The sequence below is a fragment of the Lissotriton vulgaris genome, chromosome 10, assembly GCF_964263255.1.
Source record: "Lissotriton vulgaris chromosome 10, aLisVul1.2, whole genome shotgun sequence".
NCBI classification, from domain to species: Eukaryota; Metazoa; Chordata; class Amphibia; order Caudata; family Salamandridae; genus Lissotriton; species Lissotriton vulgaris.
In genome coordinates, this window is record NC_141698.1 from 950,159,788 (window position 1) to 950,176,427 (window position 16,640).

Sequence of the window (16,640 nt, forward strand, 5' to 3'; positions counted from 1 at the left end):
ATTGTTGCCTCCAATATACACTGCTTCATCTGACTACCACAGAACCAGAGTAGCGAGAGGTGTCTTCAGCAAGGAAGATACCGCTGGTCAGGAAGCTGGAGACTTTTTCAAAGGCTTCCTTCCGTTCTGGGGGCCTATGGCCAATAGTAGAAATATACGTCAGCTAACACGGGTAGTTGAATCTACTATTACCGAAACTGCTGGTGCCCTTAGCAATTTGACAGCTGAGCTTCAGGCGGATAGACTCATGACGTTGCAGAACCGTATGGTTCTAGACGTTATACTTGCAGATCGAGGTGGGGTATGCAGAATGATCCAATCGAGCTGCTGTGTCTTTATTCCTAATAATGCTCCAACAGTCTATGAGGCGATCTCTAAGCTACACAAGATTTCCGACTCTATACACGTAGACAAGGGAAACTGGTCCTTCATGGAGTGGTTTTGGACTCTGATCTCAGCGTGGGGATGGAAGGTTCTAATGGTCATTGGTGTCATCTTAGTATTCCTATTCTCATGTTGCCTGATTATCCAGTGTGGTCCAGCCCTGTGTAGTCTTTGTGCTGCAACCTGTTTTAGGAAACCACCTGCGTTTGGAGAAAAGGCACGAGAAAGAATGATGATACAACAACATGTCACTGACCTGATGAGCATAGAATTAGATTCTGACATAGACTGAGTAATTGCCTACATAGACTGAGTAATTGCCTATGTAAGGGCAAAAGGAGGGTCTGAGGTTCCGTGACGATTTGAACCCGTGTTTTCAATGTTGTCGGAAATACATAATATTGGTATCAGCGAACCGCAAATGATCCATTTAGCATATCCTGGTGTTTTCGCTACAATACGAGCAAGAGTACTCCTGTTATGAACACATTTCTGATCTACCCACGGCATCCATCTTAGATCATGGCAGCCATTTTGTGTTTCTTGCCCTCACATACGCAATAACCTCTGATCACTTCATTTCGATTAAGGACACGTAGCCTTAGCCGGAGATTCACCTCTTTTCATGACACGTGCACCTTAAACCAGATCACGCTGTAGCTACATGACTCGACAAAGGGCTGCCTCCTCTGCCCGAGGCCAGCCCAACTGAACTGGTTCTCGTGTCCATTGTCCCGATCATGATTAGGCGGCCGAAGCCGGTAGCCTTGCCCATTTACAACCCACAAACATCTCTTATCCCGCTTTTCTATCTTCCACACCTGGCTCCGTTCTTTTCTTTCCAAATCTTTATTAGGGGGAGGTAACGAAATTTACGATGAGGCGGTCCGGCTCTTGAATACAATATTGACAAGGGATTGTGATGAACTAGTGGGAACCCCTCTTCGTAGATGTTTTGTATCAGATTTTATCGACGGTTCCTGTGTACGCCAAATATTTATTATTTATGACACAAAGGCTTTGGGAATGTACCAACATGTGAAGAATTCGCCTGAAGGCCAAAATTTAGTATATAAGGAGCAACCCTCTTTGTACAATTTGAACAGGCTCCTAGTTACTGCCCATGCGTAGTTTCTGTGACTTCTGTGTCCCTGCAGTAATAAACCTTTGGTCTTTGACGCCACCATCGAGAAGCCCGTGTTTCTGTTTATTTGCGCACCAAGGCAGGTGGAACTCCGGGGTCTTTGGGTGTTGTTCCCTGACACCTCTGGACGGAACCAAAAAGTCCAGAACTCCATGGGCTCGGCGCGTTATCTTGTTCGGCCCGTTGCAGTGCTGCCGGCCGCCATCTTGGTGCGGTCGCCTCACGCGGCTGCCCTTCTTTTGCCGGATTCCTCTGTTTTAAATGCGCTCTTCAGCAGTTTTCCGGTCCCTGCGGGTTCCGGGATCTTTGTGGACCCACCTCTGTCTTTTCAGGGTCTCGAGACTGGTGTCGAAGTCGGATCAATGAGCAGCTCACCGGGAGCTATCTCAGAGCCCGGCCATGTTGTTGGCTACACATTTCATTTACTTTTAAGGCACTAGTAAAGGGTACCTGTATCCAGAGCCAGTAAACTAAATGCTACTAGTGGACCTGCAGCCCTCACTGTGCCATTCACTAAAGTAGCCTTTTAAAGCTTATCTCAGGCCTGCCACTGCAGCCTGTAGTGCATATGTAAACTGCCATTTCAACCTAGGAAAATAAACCTTTTGCCAGGCCTAAGGATTTATTTTGAAAACATATAAATTACTCCTAAATTACTCCTAAAATAGACATTAGAGGCAGGGTGCACTGTATTTAAAAAGTAGGGCATGTGTGCCTAAGTTTTACATGCTCTAAAATAGTGAAACACTCCTAAAGTTTTTTTTCACTGTTGTAAGGCCCTCTCTCTGATTGAATACCACTGAATTACCTTATTTCACCGAATAAGTTATAACTTTGGATTAGGAGCAGACAGATATATGCTGTAATTAGGAGCAGACAGATATATGCTGTAAACACTCAAACTAATTGTATTTAAAATCCTTTTGAATGGTAAAGTCGGATTTTAAGTCACAATTCTGACAATTGCACTTTTAGAAAGTTCAAAATTAAATGATAGAATGCACACCATCATTCTTTACAATGTTCATGATTGCTCGAGGCATGACAAATAATCTTCAACATGCAGACTGGGTTTGTGCTCTGCCCCACTGGCACCTGCATATAAATCCAAGCAAAGAAAAGAGCAATTTGTGCCCCTTTCCCAATTGCACAGCAACATCCTTCGATACCCACAGTCTCGATTTTTAATTTGGTCATCCATTTTCTTTAATTTTCCACCATGATTCCAACAAATGTTTAATCATAACTTTCTCCATCCACATGCCTGGCACCGTGTTTTCCCATTGCTTCAAATGCTCAAGGTATGTCTGTCCAGCCCATTTTCTCAAGCATGTGGGGAATACAACATTCATCCTGAAAAATCTTCTTGGCATAAGCCCAATGCATTTCGGGCTCAATGGCCCTTCGTTCTTCAGAGGGAGTCTATTTCATGTTTGAAGAACCACCAGAAATACCACTTCAGTTGTTTAACATCCATCAAAGAACATTATTTTATGAACTTGGGGATCATTTCATGATTATATATAAAATGGTTTAACGAAAAACAGCAAAATGAAGAACATTCACAGAACATGCCAACGCACATTTATGGCTGGAGGATAAAGTGATTGATGGCATTTATAGTTGTTGTGCAGGGACAGGTGAGTAAAATGGGCAGTTTAAATCATGGATCAGGTTTGAATGCACGCAGGTGGGAGGGGTCACGTTGGTGCATGTGGAAGGTGAAGTGTTACGCAGGGAAAGTACAGATTTGCACTTTCCCAATGGAGGAAAGCAGCTGAGGCGGTTTCACTACGGAGCATAGGTCGAAGAGTTCACAGCTAAACATTGAGGTTTTTGTTCTTGGGCAGTTAGGTGTAGGTTAATGGGGGGTATACTTTGTAGAATGTGGAAAGACAGGGTGATGTGATATACAATTTATTGAATGGTGGACGGGTGAAAGGTTTGGGGAAATTTCAGTGTTTGTGGGTAAAGGGTGACAAACAAGTGGGTAATTAAGAGTTTGATTTTAAAATGCGCTAGATGTATGTCTTGTATTAAGGGATGAGAAATGTTCAGCTCAGCAGGCTCTTAATTTAAGCTTTTGAGCTCCTTGTGACAGTGAATGGGCCTGAGTGCACCGGAACCGCTCAGCTCGCACCAGAAATCAGCGTGAGCCGCCGCCACCCAGTCTCTTCGCACAGCAGCATCAACCGCTGGCGGGGGACCGCCATCGTGAAGCGCCATCCTGCCTATCCGTGACACCAGCCTGCCCCTTGCATCACACCGATCACCATCCGCAATGATCTTGTTGCTTCTCACGGCCACCCTCCAAGACGAATGGGACTCTTGGCCCAAAACTTGAGACGGTAAAACTTCAGCAGGACTAATATGGAACTGTATCAGACTTGCGGTCCATCGTGGTCGGCTTGAACTTTTGACCTTGGCCCGGTTCAGCGCAACCAGTGAGGTAGTGTGGCTCACTGGTTAGAGGCGGCAGACCCGAGAGCAGAGGACGGCCCGGGACCAGGGTTCGATTCCCGGCGCGGCAGGTTTCTGGACCAGGGTCAGCGGACTCGATAATTCTCTCGCCTCGGTGCCCACTCTGATCAGCGATCAAACTCGGCAACTCTGGGCATTAGCTTGCCTCATCTTCACTAACGGCCCCACCAGACCGCCGGGGATGCCTGGTCTCACCCGGAGATACCCATTAAGGGACCATCTCTCAGGGAAGCCAGGAAGGGTTTCACAGCGGTCGAAGCGCCTTGGGACCCTACGGGTAAGTAGTGCGCTATATAAATGCCAATACATTTACATTTACAATACATTTGTTTGTGGTACATTGAGTGAAATGGCACAAAATAACAAACAGTGTTTTTTAATTTTGTTGTTACCCCTGACAAAGGGCCATTGAGCACGAAATGCAATGGCTTTATGCCAAGATGATTCTTCAGGATGAACAATGTATTCCCCACATGCTTGAGAAAAAGGGATGGACAGGCATAAGTTGAGCATTTGAAGCAATGGGAAAACATGGTGCCAGGCATGTGGATGGAGAAAGTTATGAATAAAAATTTGTTGGAAACATGGTGAAAAATGTAAGAAAATGGATGATCAAATTAAAAATGGAGTCTGTTGCATATCAAAGGTTATTGCTGTGCGTTTGGGTTAGGGGCACAAATTGCTCTTTTCTTTGCTTGGACTTTTAGAAAGTTGGCGTTTTCTTGTCCTAACCATTTGTGCCTTCTGCTAGTGTCCTGGGTCATAAGACTCTGAATGGATCTGCTGTTAGGGATAGTCAATGTCAAAAGATCTTTATTCGGATTGTAAAAACATCCATAAAAGTACATGACAAACACAAAAGAGTATTAACATGGTCTTAGAAGGTAAATGTACATAAGTAAATAATCACTGGCAAAGTTACAAGTTCATAGCAAAAATTAGATTTAGCATGTGCAAATAAGCATACGCTAGTGCAAAGAATACAATGTGCAAAAGTGCATATTGCAAATGTCTCAATCAATAAGTAGAGAAGCACGAGACCGTACAACTGCTTTAAGGAAGCTGCTCACTCTAAAAATTGCTTCATCCGTCTTTAGTATCCACAAATCATTAAAAGCTAGTTTAAAATCCATCAAAGCATTTTTTCTACAGTACGGTATTAAAAAGTGCTTAGTGTGCATTCTATAAAAACCACAGAAAAGGGTGAAATGACTGTTTTCCGCAAATGTTACAGGGACAGCTTACATTTTCCACGTGTTTATTATAGCCTAGTGGGAAGCAAAGTAGATTTATAATGCTTCCATCCCTGAACCTAAATAACAAACTCCTATTCCGCCTACCTAATTTTATACGGAGATAACCCTGAGGCAAGGCATGAGGTTTGTCACACAGCTCCATAAGGGAGATATACCTTAGTGTGGACGGCTTTGCCAGGTCGCACCTTTCCCTCTCTTTACGATAAGAATCGTACAAAGCCCTTTTTATTAGATTCTTATTCGAGCAGTTAATCAGTTGAATCATCTTGAAGAAGAATCTCCAAGGGCTTGAACTGTGCTTGCCTCCTGTCTGATGACTCAGGGATACAAGACTTCATCACCAGCTCCCCCCTGAATTTCCTTGCTGGGAATTGAAGTGCCTGCTGTTGTGCTGGGCCTTTTAAGAGACTGCGTGTCGCTGGGAGCTGGAAGCACGACTCAACGAAGAGAAGCGTGTCACCGCTGCAGTAGTTGCCGTTGCATCGCCGAAGAAGCGTGCTGCCGCTGTTGCCATCACATCGCCGAAGCTTGTCGCATAACGGGAGAAGTGGTCCGCCGCAACAGAGGTCACCATCGCATCACCGGAGAAGCATGTCGCTGGGCCTATCGTGGCTCAGAAGTTCATCGAGTCGCCGCACGGTCGTCGGGCGTGCACGCATCGCATCTACGTTGTCGCACCGTAACCAAGACGTCATTTTGTCGCATCGCATCAGATCGCAGTAAGAAACCGACGCATTTCCTCCCCACACAGTAAGGAAGCGAGCATCAACTCCCCGGAGTATAAGGAACCGACGCATCACCTTCCCTGCAACCTTTTTGTTTGTTTTACATTATGCATCTGAGGTACTGTGAGATTAAAGTGTCGCATTTGCAGCTAAAGTGAACTACGCTATTTCTACCATTTTAAAGACTTATTTGGATTACAGTATTGTGGATTTTTGTCATTTGGTCTTATGTTAAGTCTCGTAAACATTACTTATTTTTCTAAACTGGTGCGGTGTCCATTTGTAGTGTTTTCACTGTATTACTGTATGTGTTCACAAATGCTTTACAAACTGCCTCTGAAATAAGCCGGTCTGCTCGTGCCAAGCTACCAAGGGGTTGAGCAGGGGTTATTTTGCAAGTGTAGCATTTTACCCTGACTAGAAGCAAGGGTCCCTATTTGGTCAAAGGTACCTACATCTGCCAACTAGAGACCCCCAATTCTAACTCTCCTAGAGAGCCATACACAATGGGAGCTTAGGTGTGACTGGATGGGCCATCACTGGCAGGATGGGGGGGGGGGGCTGGGCCCCGCCTGACTTATACCTGAATATGCTATGACCTGTCCCTACACAGAGAGCTGAATGTCCCTGCATTTTCACTTCAGCTAGCTTGGAGCCAGGGCAGGAGAGGCAGAGAATTCCAGGCACTTCAAAGACATTGTCTAGAAGCGTCTTCCCCTTCCAGAAACAGGAAACCAGTGTATAAAAGAAGGAATTCAGACCCAACCACATCAGTACACTTCTGGACCTGTGGCTACTCTCGCAGTATGGACTGCTGTGCTACTACAAGGAAGGCCAGTCTGCTGGACTGCTACTCTGAAGAAGCTGCTGCCATACCGAGCTGACATTCTGTGCTTTTGCTTCGGGAGGAAGAACTGGCCCTAGAACCCACCTTGAACCCAGGACCCCAGAGTGACTCAAAGGGCTAGAATGCTGGCCTCCTGATCGGAGCAGCGAGGAAATAACAGGCTCCCAACAGCTCTTGGACATGTATTCAATGCGTTACTGACCCCTCCTCCCAGAAAAGTGCCCCTCAGGATTTGGACCCTTGGTGTGGCTCAGCAGGCTCTTAATTTAAGCTTTTGAGCTCCTTGTGACAGTGAATGGGCCTGTGTGCACCGGAACCGCTCAGCTCGCACCAGAAATCAGCGTGAGCCGCCGCCACCCAGTCTCTTCGCACAGCAGCATCAACCGCTGGCGGGGGACCGCCATCGTGAAGCGCCATTCTGCCTATCCGTGACACCAGCCTGCCCCTCGCATCACACCGATCACCATCCGCAATGATCTTGTTGCTTCTCACGGCCACCCTCCAACACGAATGGGACTCTTGGCCCAAAACATGAGACGGTAAAACTTCAGCAGGACTAATATGGAACTGTATCAGACTTGCGGTCCATCGTGGTCGGCTTGAACTTTTGACCTTGGCCCGGTTCAGCGCAACCAGTGAGGTAGTGTGGCTCACTGGTTAGAGGCGGCAGACCCGAGAGCAGAGGACGGCCCGGGACCAGGGTTCGATTCCCGGCGTGGCAGGTTTCTGGACCAGGGTCAGCGGACTCGATAATTCTCTCGCCTCGGTGCCCACTCTGATCAGCGATCACACTCGGCAACTCTGGGCATTAGCTTGCCTCATCCTCACTAACGGCCCCACCAGACCGCCGGGGATGCCTGGTCTCACCCTGGAGATACCCATTAAGGGACCATCTCTCAGTGAAGCCAGGAAGGGTTTCGCAGCGGTCGAAGCGCCTTGGGACCCTCCGGGTAAGTAGTGCGCTATATAAATGCCTATACATACATACATACAACCAGATAGCTGCAGTTGGCACTTTAGGCACTATACTACAGTTTATTCTTCAAAAATTATTAATTCCAGTTATACTAAGTAGATTTCTGTCAGTTTGGTCTTGTTTTATTTATTAAATTAAGCTCTATTTTTCTAACCTGGTGTGGGATTCTTTTTGTGTGGTGTTTTCACCGATTTACTGTTTGAAGAGTTGCACAAATATTTTACACCTTCCGTCTAAGTTAAGCCGGACTGTTCTGTGTGGGTTGAGCACAGGTTAACTTGGGGTTTGCTTATGCCTTACCCTACATAGGATTTTGGTTTCTGCTTGACTGTTGCTCACACCCCAGTCATCAAGTAACCTAATTTCTAACAATATCCTTGAATTAACATACATCTTGGCTGAACGGTGCAGTGTGACAAGACAAGAAAAGATGCAACATACAGAAATACAAACCTTTACAATTTCCTCATTCAACATCTGCTTCACATGTTCCACTGAAACCAAACATGTGTTCACACGAACAGTAGTGAATGCTGGAGGATGTGACAAATGAAGCAGTAGGTCATCAAATCTTCTTTCTGCTTCTATTGCACCAATTGCAGTCACTAGCTAAAATTGAAAAAAAACAGATAAGAAAAATGTTTACAAAACTTATTTTAAGATTACATAATCCCAAAATCAGTGCAGTTTATTGCCAACTTAAAATAGGTCAACTTTTTAAAAATCATATAAGGCAGAGGTATTCAAAGCACTATCAACCACATGGACAATTAAAGTGAGCTACTTGTATAAAGGTCAACTAGAAAATATAGGAACCTGTGACAAATATTTAAAAAATTAAATTTCACTTATGTTTGCATACTATATGAAATACTTAGAAACATATATAATAATACTTTAATTTTTTTGCATGTTTTTCCCTAAAAGTTAGTGTTGTAATTAAAAACAGGCTTCACTGCAGTTCGCTGGAAGTAGTATTTACTTTATTAGTACAGAGATAAGGCCCCACACCACCCTGTCGCCAGGAACAGCACAGCAGCAGACTGGCAGTGTCTGAACCAACATTCTAAGAGGACATCAAAGAAAACTAAGTTATGTCATTAGTGTTAGTACAGCATCAGCCTAGCTGATGCTACTAAAGCACATTATAACAATTAGACTTACCGTTCTCTTGAATTAACGCTCAACTTTAAAGCATGATCTAGCGCCTTGAGACCCTCACAGGTGTATAGTGCGCTTCACAAATCCCTGATTGATTGATTGATCCACATTTAACCATCATGTTTTCTAAAAGGATCTAAAACGATCTATTGTTACTCTCCAAATATTCGCTGTATCAAAGCAATGAGAAACTAAAGGTGGAGCAGTATTTCAATGTTCCTACCTTTAGTAGCAGGCATATTGAAAGTGCTTCTCATTCAAATCGTTACAGCATATACTGGTTGTGGTCGCTATAGGCAACTATGTTTTTTTCCGAGCCAAAATGCTCAACGAGCCGAGCTTTTCTGTCAACAGATCTGGAGTTGCAGACTGACATTCATGAGTATCATATAAAGCAGGCATGCAACTGAGATGTCCAGCACCTGCCACAATGTCAAAAATGCAGGGTTTTCTTTTCCCTGCTCTAAGTGGCAGGCACCACACATGCCTGCCACATGGTGCAGGGAAATGTAGAGGGCACCATAAGTGCCCCCCAATTGCAAGACCGCAGTGCCCATGCACAGGGGGCCCGCAACAAGCCCCCAAAGTCAATCCCCGGCAACCTTTCCATGGCGGTTCCAAGGCTGGCGGGATGCAGCATCCTAATGTGGCGGACGGTGCCAGCTATGCACCCCCGCCATTCTAGGATGTGGGGCAGATCTGGCAGGCAATTGTAACGATTGCCTCTGTCGGACCCGTGACGAATGGGCTTTCCGACCGCCAGCACACCGCCCACCATCCCTATCTGGCGGGCGTGGAATGGCCTTACGATGGGGGTGAACCCGCCACTGGCAGCCTGCTGGTGGTGGGTTCGCCGTCATTGTAATCAGGCCCATAATCTCCATTTTGGACAGTGGAATACAAGCAGTAATGATCTAAAACCCATAACATTAATTAGCATTATGTGAATGAACTCAAAAGCGACACCCTTCCTCTAACACATTTTTTTTTACCTGGACATGTTTCGGAAAAAATATAGAGTAAAGTTTTTCTTAAACTGTACTTTTAAATAAAATGCAAAGTGACAGATTATTATTAATAAAGTGATGTATATGTCAGTGTCTTTAAAGCTGGAAATGGAGGCATAGGGTAGTTTACAGACAGGAATGAGACATACCTCAATCAAGAGCAGTAACAAACTAAAATGTCCATTAAAAAGTTTCATATTTTTCATTGCTATGTCGCCCTGAAGATCTTGGTTGATCAACAAAGTGGTCAGTTAAAGAATCAAGTACACGATACCAGGAAGCAATGTTGGGAAAACAGAACATTGCATAATGCCCAAGATCCTTAAAGGCTCTGGTAAACATTGTTAGATTTAATAGCATTCTTACGTGTGTGTTTGAGAGCATGCCTGCTCAGCGTCCCTCAGCCTGCATAAAGAACATTTTTCTCTTCAATACGTTAGTCACTCGTAGTTGGGGGAGCATGTCTTCTGTGCCTTCAATTTTATATAAAAAGTTTGGCTATTGTGCATTTGTAGACCAATTCTCTCACAGTTAGCGCTGTCTATACATCATAAAACAGTGGTGTCAGGGATGTGGCTGAATGACAAGCAAGTTGTACAATTTAGGGTTAGAGCTTTTCAAAATAGCAGGTCATCCTACAGGAGGTAAAAATTGCTTAAAGGCAGGACACCATGTTTTCCACTGCAGTGCCAAGTTACAGTCATAAAGGCCATAATAAACCCTTCAATGTCTTGCGTACCTCATCCTTTTACTTTAAGTTTATAACAGAAAATGTCCAAATCTTCAACTTGGTCCTCCACTGTATCTAAAAGGCCCAAGTTATTGTTTTATTCATGAGTGGTCGGGTACTAGGCATGGTGTCGGATCACTCAAATTAATTTCGTATCAACCTAAAACCTTGTAATCCACTTGAAGCCACACTCCGCTGAATCGAAAGCCTTTTCTTTATCAAAAATGATACGTAAGAGTAGGACATCCTCTTCGCTTGCAATCAAAGATTAAAAGAATCAACTTTTACTAAGTAGTTCAGAAATCAAAGGTACGATTTATTAATGCAATCTTTTTCAGAATACTTCAGACAAATTAAACATCAGTTTTATTAAAGACTAGATTAAGGTATTTCAAAAGGGGATCTGGGGCCGACTAAGATTTAGGGGGAAAAAACGTTTGTATCTTAAACATAAGGGCATAGATAACCTTGTTAAAGAGTGACACCTTTATCGCTGTTAAATATTGTTGCCAAATGCTGATGACCATATATACTACTACTGCAACCTTAAAAACTGACTGAAATATCCTACCCAGATGTAGACCAGATATTTCCTTTATGTCCCAAACTATCAGAAAGCAAGTATAAATCACATTTTAAATTAGGTCAGATGCACATTTCAGCCTTTGGTGTGTTTATTCACTGGGATAAAGATTTCTTCCCACGCCAGAGCATTTACAGTGAAGCAAACTGAACGCTGATGTTAAACTAATGGCAACAATGACTTTTCACTTAAATGTGCTTTTGCACCTAAATGTGATTTGTGCACCTAACAGTGTTTCCACACTACTGTTGATGTTGCAACTAGTGTGATCTTTCACATTAATGTGACTCTGCACATGAGAGACTTCCCCTCAAAATGTCAAACCTCAACAATGCTTATTTTGCTTGACGTTAACATTTTGCACCTTAAAGGTGCTGTCAAGCAAATAGGATGTCATACTAATGCACAACTCTTACCCCAAATGTGACATCTTACTTCATAATTTGTATTCCTGCACTGAGTGATTTTGCACCAAAACCCGATTTATTTTACTCCTTAGCCTAAGGGTGACATGGTGACCCTAGATTGGCTAGGCCAATCTCGCTTCTTTAACCATGTCTCGACAAACGTCACTATAACCTTTTCTAATATGTTCCTGTTTTTAAAGTCGGTTGAATCATCACAGTGGAAACCACTTTTGCATGTGTTCCAGTGGAGGAATAATTTGCAGCCTCTAACAGAAAGAATTTTAGTTAACACAATGATACTGTGTGAAAACGTTGCACGGAATTCTCTCAGTGCTTTATTGTCTGTGTTCTCTATGGTGGTGAGCACTGTCCCTTAAGTTATTTGGTGTCCCTAGGTTGATGCAAAACTGCAGTCCTAATTTTATGTTCGCAGAATATCCCTCTCTTAGGTTTTCAAAATCTAGTCAATCTACCCACTTTTGAAGTTCTGTTGCCAACCTTGGGGATTAAACTCATAACAACGATACAAGAAGCGCAGAATGCACAGGGTACCATAGTTGCCAACATTTGGGAAAAAACATTCTGGGATAGTTTTCAGCACACAGCTGCTGCAGATAGAAAGTTCTTGTTTGCGTACCTGTGTGTAATAAAGAGGAACAGTTTCTACAACAAGATAACCAGTGCTTGAAATTGAAAAATAAAAGTGAAGGTTGTTTCAGAGAATTAGCGGTACTTTCCAATTGATAGAATTACACTTGACTTGAGAAGTGCAGGTACTCTCCCACGCAAAATAAAAAAGTGCCGATACTCAGTACCGGCCCATTTAAAGCACTGAATATAACCCGGACAGTCTCCAATTTACCGGGAATGTCCCTGCAAAAACGAGACAGTTCGCAACTATCCGGTACAAATGGCCTAGGTGTTGCATATGTATGTTGGAAAATTTAAGTCAAATCTTGGCTTAATCAATGCTTGTTGCTGAGGTTGGAAGGTTCCTAGAACGGTACTGAACAGTTCTTCCAAGAAGGGTGGTAGGGGGATACTGCAGTGCTTTACAAGGCTGTTTGATAAATAAACAGCATTAGGTGTATTCCGATAAAACAAAAAGAAACAGCTACGTACTGTACAAAACATACAGTAAGCTTGAAGCAGTACGAAGCACATGGAGCGTGATGCACTAACGCTGCAAAAACAGCACAGGTTTCGATACAAGTACGCAGGGGTATTAACACTCATAGTAGTTAAGAACCGGAGCAGTACATACCTCGGGATTTTTAAACACATTTCTGAGATAGCCTTCCACTTCTCCCATGAACTTGGCTTTAGGGAAAAAAGACATGATTTCGCTCCGGATTCCTTATCATTGAGACAAACGGGGACTAATGGCGACCCTAGAAGCATGCATTCCTAAGAAATGCGTTAACGCTGATAAAACGCCCACACGGTACCTGACCTGGAGTAAAAATACCCATAAAATTGAAGTTAAAACAGAAACCGAGGACGGAAACGTGTGATTAAACATCCCTGGCTCTACGGCAGTCTAGTCTACGGAAAGTAAGCCCCGCCCATCGTGTGCTAAGAGACAGAAGCAGCAGATGCCAGATCTTACCGAGCGCGTTCGTTTTACACATAAGCAGCCTTTTCAATGTTTTTTTACATTAATTTATGCACTGCTGTTTGCGCATGCTCGGAACTGCAGTTCATTTCCTTAGCATTTGAAGACATGACAATGCCTAAGTTTCATTATATTTATGACACTGTTCACATCTCATCAAAATGAGACACCACAGAAATGCTTTTATTATTATTTATTTAAGAGGCTTGAATTATAAGGTTTTCAACAGGCCGTTTTTTTACCTACATTACCACTATGTTCCAGCCCATACAAAACACTTGCAAAATCACCTGAATCTTTTACTTTTTCCTTTATCAGTATGTCCTTAAAGAATAATTTAATTAAAAAATTGACACTTTGAAATGTGTTCTAGAGTTACCATAATGATCCCTGTCTGTTAATTAAAATGAACAAAGATGGAAAAGCCATATTTAAAATGAATACAGGTGATTTTACATAAAGTTCTATTAAGTATCATGTATGCATGTCTTAGCGCACAACAATTTCTCATAATCTTTACCATGTGCACGCCAACAGCTGGGATCCGGAGCGGTTTAGTCCTTACACAGACTTTGGTGCTCTCTGATTAGACCCGTCTCTATTCCTAGTCCACCTCACATCAATAATAGAAGTTGGGACATTCTAAGTGAGAATGACAGACAAGCGTCAAGATTTCAAGTAGTTAATCAAAAGTATTATTAAGCAAACTAAATGAAATAATTCATAAGCATGGTTTGCAATAAAGAATACATACATGTGTATTTGTAAAGCGCACGTTCACCACTGCGGGTATCTTGGCGCTGAATAACAGATGTTTCTTGTTACCCAACTCAATGCTACTCATTTGATCGACCGCAGGTGGATGAAAGGCTGAGTGGACCAGCCGGGATTTGAACCTGTGACTATGAGGTCGAACACAGGCCGCTGCATAAGACGCATTAGTCCACTGAGCCACCATAATTAAAAAGATACATATTTAATGCTAAGTTCTTTGTGTTAGAGGGGTTTGTACCCCCTTCTTGACACTTTGCTGTGAAAGTCAAGGGGTACACTTCTCCTATACGGACAACCTTTTTATAAAAATGACCCGAGCCAGGTCCCTGGATTACTGGGTTTCCCCTTTTGTTTCAGAGGTCTTGCAGTTTATTCAAGTACAATAATTGACACATTGCAAAAAAGATAGCCTGGGACAGTTGGGGTGTCCTTGGTTAGGTACAGTGTGGTGAGAAGGTTCTGGAAACGCTCACCGTCTCCTAGTGTGAAGCTTGTAATTTATTAGGTTACAGCAGAGAAATAATAACAACAGCGATCATGTGATGTAGTTAGAAGTCAGTTCAAGAAAGAAGACAGTACACCTTTGATTTGGGAACAGCCATTACAACGCAACTTTTACTACGCGTTGCTATTACACCGCATGCGTTACAACGCATGAGATGTTAAAACGCGTAGTAAAAACTACGAATACCATTAAATCGCATGCGCTTTTACAACCAATGTAATGGCTATCCACATCGGTGTGAGGAAACTGAGGCTGTTTCCTCACAACGACATGCACCTCTGACAACGCAGGAAGCAGGAACCGGGAGCAGAGACGGCGACGCTGGAGAGAAACCACGAGGAAAGAGGTAAGGCTGATTGTGCTTGGGTTGGGGGTAGTGGTTTAGGGTAGGGTAGTGTTGTGTTTTAGGGTTAGGGGTAGTGTAGGGGTGGGAGTAGTGTGGGTAGTGTTGTAGTGCCATAGAGTTTTAGGGTAGTGTAGGGGTGTGGGTAGTGGTTTAGGGTAGGGTATTGTCGTAGTGTTTTGACCCTGCTTGCAGGCAGGTCGCCCCCACACCGCCACTCGTCACTCGTCACCTGTTAGCCGGATTGCCTGGTTCCTGTGCCCCTTGCTGCCTGCCTCCTGGTTCCTGGGCTTTTCCCTCGCCCTTCGTGCCAGTTTTTCCCCCGCCCACCACCGCTCCCGACCCGGCCTTCCCGCCGCTGCCTCCCTGCAGCCCGCCCCCCAGCACACCCATTGGCCTCCCCGCTCCCGCTCCCAGCTGCTCCTCCCTCCCAAGCCTCCTCAAATACAGGCCGAGTGACGGTAACGGGAGCGACCTTTGAACCTGCTTGCAGGCAGGTCGCCCCCACAACGCCACTCGTCACCTGTTAGCTGGATTGCCTGGTTCCTGTGCCCCTTGCTGCCTGCCTCCTGGTTCCTGGGCTTTTCCCTCACCCTGTGCGCCAGTTTCCCCCCACCCCCCACCGCTCCTGACCCGGCCTTCCCGCCGCTGCCTCCCTGCGGCCCCGCCCCCAGCACACCCATTGGCCTCCCCACTCCCGCCTCCCAGCTGCTCCTCCCTCCCAAGCCTCCTCAAATACAGGCCGAGATACGGTAACGGGAGCGACCTTTGACCCTGCTTGCAGGCAGTTGACCCCCACACAGCCACACGTCAACTGTTAGCCGGATTGCCTGGTTCCTGTGCCCCTTGCTGTCTGCCTCCTGGTTCCTGGGCTTTTCCCTCGCCCTTCGTGCCAGTTTTTCCCCCGCCCACCACCGCTCCCGACCCGGCCTTCCCGCCGCTGCCTCCCTGCAGCCCGCCCCCCAGCACACCCATTGGCCTCCCCGCTCCCGCCTCCCAGCTGCTCCTCCCTCCCAAGCCTCCTCAAATACAGGCCGAGTGACGGTAACGGGAGCGACCTTTGAACCTGCTTGCAGGCAGGTCGCCCCCACAACGCCACTCGTCACCTGTTAGCTGGATTGCCTGGTTCCTGTGCCCCTTGCTGCCTGCCTCCTGGTTCCTGGGCTTTTCCCTCACCCTGTGCGCCAGTTTCCCCCACCCCCCACCGCTCCTGACCCGGCCTTCCCGCCGCTGCCTCCCTGCGGCCCCGCCCCCAGCACACCCATTGGCCTCCCCACTCCCGCCTCCCAGCTGCTCCTCCCTCCCAAGCCTCCTCAAATACAGGCCGAGATACGGTAACGGGGGCGACCTTTGACCCTGCTTGCAGGCAGTTGACCCCCACACAGCCACTCGTCACCTGTTAGCCGGATTGCCTGGTTCCTGTGCCCCTTGCTGCCTGCCTCCTGGTTCCTGGGCTTTTCCCTCGCCCTTCGTGCCAGTTTTTCCCCCGCCCACCACCGCTCCCGACCCGGCCTTCCCGCCGCTGCCTCCCTGCAGCCCGCCCCCCAGCACACCCATTGGCCTCCCCGCTCCCGCCTCCCAGCTGCTCCTCCCTCCCAAGCCTCCTCAAATACAGGCCGAGTGACGGTAACGGGAGCGACCTTTGAACCTGCTTGCAGGCAGGTCGCCCCCGCAACGCCACTCGTCACCTGTTAGCTGGATT

The 16,640-nt window shown here is 45.6% G+C and overlaps 1 protein-coding gene across 1 annotated transcript in view; it reads right to left on the reverse strand.

Moving 5' to 3' along the window:
* Positions 1 to 13,317, reverse strand: part of NSUN6 (NOP2/Sun RNA methyltransferase 6) — a 131,197-nt gene extending 117,880 nt beyond the window's left edge. Inside the window, exons 1-2 of the mRNA XM_086941956.1 lie at positions 12,966 to 13,317; positions 8,267 to 8,422 (exon numbers count right to left, since the gene is read on the reverse strand). Of these exons, the coding sequence (XP_086798082.1) occupies positions 8,267 to 8,422; positions 12,966 to 13,040 (231 nt within the window). The 5' untranslated portion in view covers positions 13,041 to 13,317. The remainder of the gene's footprint in view (positions 1 to 8,266; positions 8,423 to 12,965) is intronic.
* Between the last annotated feature and the right edge of the window lie 3,323 nt (positions 13,318 to 16,640).